This window comes from Procambarus clarkii, chromosome 39 (assembly GCF_040958095.1).
Source record: "Procambarus clarkii isolate CNS0578487 chromosome 39, FALCON_Pclarkii_2.0, whole genome shotgun sequence".
NCBI classification, from domain to species: domain Eukaryota; kingdom Metazoa; phylum Arthropoda; class Malacostraca; order Decapoda; family Cambaridae; genus Procambarus; species Procambarus clarkii.
In genome coordinates this window covers 21,094,648-21,100,320 of record NC_091188.1, presented here as the reverse complement: position 1 = coordinate 21,100,320, position 5,673 = coordinate 21,094,648, and the positions used below count along the sequence as shown (strand labels likewise).

At 60.5% G+C, this 5,673-nt stretch overlaps 3 protein-coding genes across 3 annotated transcripts; 1 reads left to right on the top strand and 2 right to left on the bottom strand.

Moving 5' to 3' along the window:
- Nucleotides 1-1,027: 1,027 nt before the first annotated feature.
- Nucleotides 1,028-1,336, bottom strand: LOC138372613 (repetin-like). Its single transcript, XM_069338103.1, has one exon. The coding sequence runs from the start codon at nucleotides 1,334-1,336 to the stop codon at nucleotides 1,028-1,030; it is 309 nt and encodes a 102-aa protein (XP_069194204.1).
- An 819-nt stretch (nucleotides 1,337-2,155) lies between these two features.
- Nucleotides 2,156-2,755, bottom strand: LOC138372612 (MARCO-like protein). Its single transcript, XM_069338102.1, has one exon. The coding sequence runs from the start codon at nucleotides 2,753-2,755 to the stop codon at nucleotides 2,156-2,158; it is 600 nt and encodes a 199-aa protein (XP_069194203.1).
- A 187-nt stretch (nucleotides 2,756-2,942) lies between these two features.
- Nucleotides 2,943-4,187, top strand: LOC138372611 (ovarian abundant message protein-like). Its single transcript, XM_069338101.1, has one exon. It carries the CDS (start codon nucleotides 2,943-2,945, stop codon nucleotides 4,185-4,187), a length of 1,245 nt encoding a protein of 414 aa, XP_069194202.1.
- The last annotated feature ends 1,486 nt before the right edge of the window (nucleotides 4,188-5,673 follow it).

Sequence of the window (5,673 nt, the reverse complement as noted above, 5' to 3'; positions counted from 1 at the left end):
CCTGCTGGCCACTGTGGTCCTGCAGGACAATATGGTTCTGCTGGCCACTGTGGTCCTGCTGGCCACTGTGGTTTTCCTGGGCACTGTGGTCCTGCTAGCCACTGTGGTCCTGCTGGCCACTATGGTCCTGCTGGCCATTATGGTCCTTTTGGTAACTGTGTTCCAGCTGGCCACTGTGGTCCTGCTGGCCACTGTGGTCCTGCAGGACAATATGGTTCTGCTGGCCACCGTGGTCCTGCTGGCCACTGTGGTCCTACTGGCCACTATGATCCTGCTAGCCACTGTTGTCCACCTGGCCACTGTGGTCCTGCTGGCCACTGTGGTCCTGCTAGCCCCTGTGGTCCTGCTGGCTACTGTGGTCCTCCTAACTACTGTGGTCCTGCTGGGCACTGTGGTAATGCTGGTCACTGTGGTCCTCCTGGCCACTGTGGTCCTGCAGCCCACTGTGGTCCTGCTGGCCACTGTGATCCTGCTGGCCACTGAAGTAATGCAGGCCAAAGTGGTCCTGCTGGCCACTGTGGTTCTCCTGGCCACTGTGGTCCTGCTGGAAAATGTGGTCCTGCAGGGCAACGTGGTTCTGCTGGCCACTGTGGTCCTCCTGGCCACTGTGGTCCTCCTAGCCACTGTGGTCCTGCTGGCCACTGTGGTCCGGCAGGCCACTGTGGTCCTGCTGGCCACTGTGGTCCTGTTGGCCACTGTGGTCCATAGGCCACTGTGGTCCTGCTGGCCACTGTGGTCCTGCTGGCCACTGTGGTCCGGCTGACCACTGTGGTCCAGCGGTCACTGAGGTCCTGCTGGCTACCTTGGTCTTGCTGGCCACTGTGGTCCTGCAGGACAATATGGTTCTGCTGGCCACTGTGGTCCTGCTGGCCACTGTGGTTTTCCTGGGCACTGTGGTCCTGCTGGCCACTGTAGTCCTGCTGGCCACTATATGGTCCTGCTGGCCACTATGGTCCTGTTGGTAACTGTGGTCCAGCTGGCCACTGTTCTCCTGCTGGCCACTGTGGTCCTGCTGGCCACTGTGGTCCTACTGGCCACTATGATCCTGCAAGCCACTGTGGTCCAGCTGGCCACTGTGGTCCTGCTGGCCACTGTGGTCTTGCTGGCCCCCTTGGTCCTGCTGGCTACTGTGGTCCTCGTGGCCACTGTGGTCCTGCTGGCCACTATGGTCCTGCTGGCCTCTGTGGTCCTCCTTGCCACTGTGGTCCTCCTGGCCACTGTTGTCTTGCTGGCCACTGTGGTCCTGATGGCCAATGTGGTCCTCCTTGCCACTGTGGTCCTGATGGCCACTGTGGTCTTGCAGGAAAATGTGGTTCTGCTGGCCACTGTGGTCCATATGGCCGCTGTGGTCCTGCTGGCCACTGTGGTCCTACTTGCCACTGTGGTCCTGCAGGACAATATGGTTCTGCTGGCCACTGTGGTCCTGCTGGCCACTGTGGTCCTGCTGGCCACTGTGGTTCCCCTGGCCACTGTGGTCTTGCAGGACAATGTGGTTCTGCTGGCCACTGTGGTCCTGATGGCCACAGTGTTCCTGCTGGCCACTGTGGTCCTCCTGGCCACTATATGGTCCTGCTGGACACTATGGTCCTGCTGGCCACTGTGGTTCCCCTGGCCACTGTGGTCTTGCAGGACAATGTGGTTCTGCTGGGCACTGTGGTCTTTATGGCCACTGTGGTCCTGCTGGCCACTGTGGTCCTGCTGGCCACTGTGGTCCTGCTGGCCACTGTGGTCCTGCAGGACAATATAGTTCTGCTGGCCACTGTGGTCCTGCTGGCCACTGTGGTCCTGCTGGCCACTGTGGTCCTGCTGGCCACTGTGGTCCTGCTGGCCACTGTGGCCCTCCTGGCTACTGTGGTTCTCCTGGCTACTGTGGTTCTGCTGGCCACTGTGGTCCTGCTGGACATTGTGATCCTGCTGGACACTCTGGTCCTTCTGGCCACTGTGGTCCTACTGGCCACTGTGGTCCTGCTGGCCACTGTGGTCATGCTGGCCACTGTGGTCCTGCTGGCCACTGTGGTCCTCCTGGCCACTGTGGTACTGCTGGCAACTGTCGTCCTGCTGGCCACTGTGGTCCTTCTGGCCACTGTGGTCCTCCTGGCCACTGTGGTCCTGCTGGCCACTGTGGTCCTTCTTGCCACTGTGGTCCTGCTGGCCATTATGGTCCTTCGGCCACTGTGGTCCTGCTGGCCACTGTGATCCTGCTGGCCACCGTGGTCCTGTTGGGCACTGTGGTCCTCCTGGCCACTGTGGTCCTGCTGGCCACTGTGGTCCTTCTTGCCACTCTGGTCCTGCTGGCCATTGTGGTCCATCGGCCACTGTGGTCCTGCTGGCCACTGTGGTCCTGCTGGACACTGGTCCTGCTGGACACTGTGGTCCTGCTGACCACTGTGGTCCAGGGGTCACTGTGGTCCCGCTGGCCACTGTGGTCTTGCAGAACAATATGGTTCTGCTGGCCACTGTGGTCCTGCTGGTTACTGTGGTCCTGCTGGCCAATGTGGTTTTCCTGGCCACTGTGTTCCTGCTGGCCACTGTAGTCCTGCTGGCCACTATGGTCCTGCTGGCTACTATGGTCCTGTTGGTAACTGTGGTCCGGCTGGCCACTGTTCTCCTGCTGGATACTATGGTCCTGCTGGCCACTGTAATCCTTCTGGCCACTGTGGTCCTCCTGGCCACTGTAGTCCTCCTGGCCACTTTGGTCCTGCTGGCCACTGTGGTCCTGCTTGCCACTCTGGTCCTGCTGGCCACTGTGGTCCATCGGCCACTGTTGTCCTGCTGGCCCCTGGGATCCTGCTGGCCACTGTGGTCCTGCTGGCCACTGTGGTCCTTCTGGATACTGTGGTCCTGCTGGACACTGTGGTCCTGCTGACCACTGTGGTCCAGCGGTCACTGTGGTCCCGCTGGCCACTGTGGTCCTGCAGGTCAACGTGGTTCTGCTGGCCACTATGGTCCTGCTGGCCACTGTGGTCCTGCTGGCCACTGTGGTCCTGCTGGCCACTGTGGTTTTCCTGGCCACTGTGGTCCTGCTGGCCACTGTAGTCCTGCTTGCCACTATGGTCCTGCTGGCCACTATGGTCCTTTTGGTAACTGTGGTCCAGCTGGCCACTGTTCTCCTGCTGGCCACTATGGTCCTGCTGGCCACTGTGGTCCTACTGGCCTCTATGATCCTGCTAGCCACTATGGTCCTGCTGGCCACTGTGGTCCTGCTGGCCACTGTGGTCCTGCTAACTACTGTGGTCCTCGTGGCCACTGTGGTCCTACTGGCCACTATGGTCCTGCTGGCCACTGTGGTCCTCCTGGCCACTTTGGTCCTCGTGGCCACTGTTGTCTTGCTGGCCACTTTGGTCCTGCTGGACACTATGATCCTGCTAGCTACTATGGTCCTGCTGGCCACTGTGGTCCTGCTGGCCACTGTGGTCCTCCTTGCCACTGTGGTCCTCCTGGCCACTGTTGTCCTGCTGGTCAATATGGTCCTGCTGGCCAATATGGTCCTGCTGGCCAATGTGGTCCTCCTGGCCACTGTGGTCCTGCTTGCCACTGTGGTCCTCCTGGCCACTATGGTCCTGCTGGACACTATGGTCCTGCTTGCTACTGTGGTTCTCCTGGCTACTGTGGTCCTGCAGGACAATATGGTTCTGCTGGCCACTGTGGTTCTAATGGCCACTGTGGTCCTGCTGGCCACTGTGGTCCTGCAGGACAATATGGTTCTGCTGGCCACTGTGGTCCTCCTGGCCACTGTGGTCCTGCTGGCCTCTGTAGTCCTGTTGGCCACTATGTTCCTGCTGGCCACTATAGTCCTGTTGGTAACTGTGGTCAACTTGGCCACTGTTCTCCAGCTGGCCACTGTGGTCATGCTGGCCACTGTGTTCCTGCTTGCCACTGTGGTCCTGCTTGCCACTGTGGTCCTGCTGGCCACTGTGGTCCTGCTGGCCAATGTGGTCCTGTTGGCCACTGTGGTCCTGCTGGCCACTGTGGTCCTGCTGGCCACTGTGGTCCTGCTGGTCACTGTGGTCCTGCTGTCCACTGTGGTTCTTCTGGCCACTGTGGTCCTCCTGGCCACTGTGGTCCTCCTGGCCACTGTGGTCCTCCTGGCCATTGTGGTCCTGATGGCCACTGTGGTCCTGCTGGCCACTGTGGTCCTGCTGGCCACTGTGGTCCATCGGCCACTGTGGTCCTGCTGGCCACTGTAATCCTGCTGACTACTGTGGTCCTGCTGGCCACTGTGGTCCTGCTGGCCACTATGGTCCTGCTGGCCACTGTGGTCCTGCAGGATAATATGGTTCTGCTGGCCACTGTGGTCCTGCTGGGTACTGTAGTCCTGCTGGCCACTGTAGTCCTGCTGGCCACTATGGTCCTGCTGGCCACTATGGTCCTGTTGGTAAGTGTGGTCCAGCTGGCCACTGTTCTCCTGCTGGCCCCTGTGGTCCTGCTGGCCACTGTGGTCCTGCTGGCCACTGTGGTCCTGCTGGCCACTGTGGTCCTGCTGGCCACTGTGGTCCTGCTAGCCACTGTGGTCCGGCTGGCCACTGTGGTCCTGCTGGCCACTATGGTTCTGCTGGTCACTGTGGTCCTCCTGGCCACTGTGGTCCTGCAGGATAACGTGGTTCTGCTGGCCACTGTAGTCCTTCAGGCCAATGTGGTCTTCTTGGCCACTATGGTCCTCCTGGCAACTGTGGTCCTGCGGACCACTGTGGTCCTGCTGGCCACTGTGGTCCTGCTGGCTACTGTGGTCCTGCTGGCCACTGTGGTCCTGCTGGCCACTATGGTCCTGCTGGCCACTTTGGTCCTACTGGCCATTGCGGTCCTGCTGGCCACTGTGGTCTTCCTTGCCATTTTGGTCCTCGTGGCCACTGTTGTCCTGCTGGCCACTATGGTCCTGCTGGTCACTTTACTCCTGCTGGCCACTGTGGTCCTCCTGGCCACTGTGGTCCTCCTGGCCACTGTGGTCTTCTTGACCACTGTGGTCCTCTTGGCCACTATGGTCCTGCTGGCCACTGTGGTCCTGCTGGCCACTGTGGTCCTGCTGGCCACCGTAGTCCTGCTGGCCACTATGGTCCTGCTAGCCACTATGGTCCTGCTGGCCACTGTGGTTCTGCTGGCCACTGTGGTTCTGCTGGCCACTGTGGTCCTGGTGGCCACTGTGGTCCTCCTGGCCACTGTGGTCCTGCTGGCCACTGTGGTCCTGCTGGCCACTGTGGTCCTCCTGGCCACTATGGTTCTGCAGGACCCTATGGTCCTGCTGGCCACTGTTGTCCTGCTGGCCACTGTGGTCCTGCTGGCCACTGTGGTCCTGCTGGCCACTGTAGTCCTGCTGGCCACTATAGTCTTGCTGGACACAATGGTCCTGCTGGCCACTGTGGTCCTGCTGGCCACTGTGGTCCTGCTGGCCACTGTGGTCCTGCTGGCCACTGCGGTTCTCCTGGCCACTGGGGTCCTCCTGGCCACTGCAAAGGGCCTATTGGCCCATATCATCCTGATGATAGCGGACAGAGTGTATCGTGATTCGGCCTGTACTCCTCTTGACATACCAGAAAACATTCTAAGGAAACTACTCCAAGCTTGTACTAAAGAGGCACCCTTCTTTAGCCCTGATGGGCCCATGTATAAGCACGTAGATGGGGTCGCCATGGGTTCTCCCCTAGGTGTCCTGTTTGCGAACTTCTACATGGGTACCAT

Bases quoted from the DNA above. Each gene is read 5' to 3' on its own strand.
- LOC138372613 (XM_069338103.1), bottom strand. From the start codon at position 1,336: ATGGACCACAGTGGCCAGCAGAACCACATTTTCCTGCAAGACCACAGT.
- LOC138372612 (XM_069338102.1), bottom strand. From the start codon at position 2,755: ATGGACCACAGTGGCCAGCAGGACCAGAGTGGCAAGCAGGACCACAGT.
- LOC138372611 (XM_069338101.1), top strand. From the start codon at position 2,943: ATGGTCCTGCTGGCCACTGTGGTCCTGCTGGCCACTGTGGTCCTGCTG.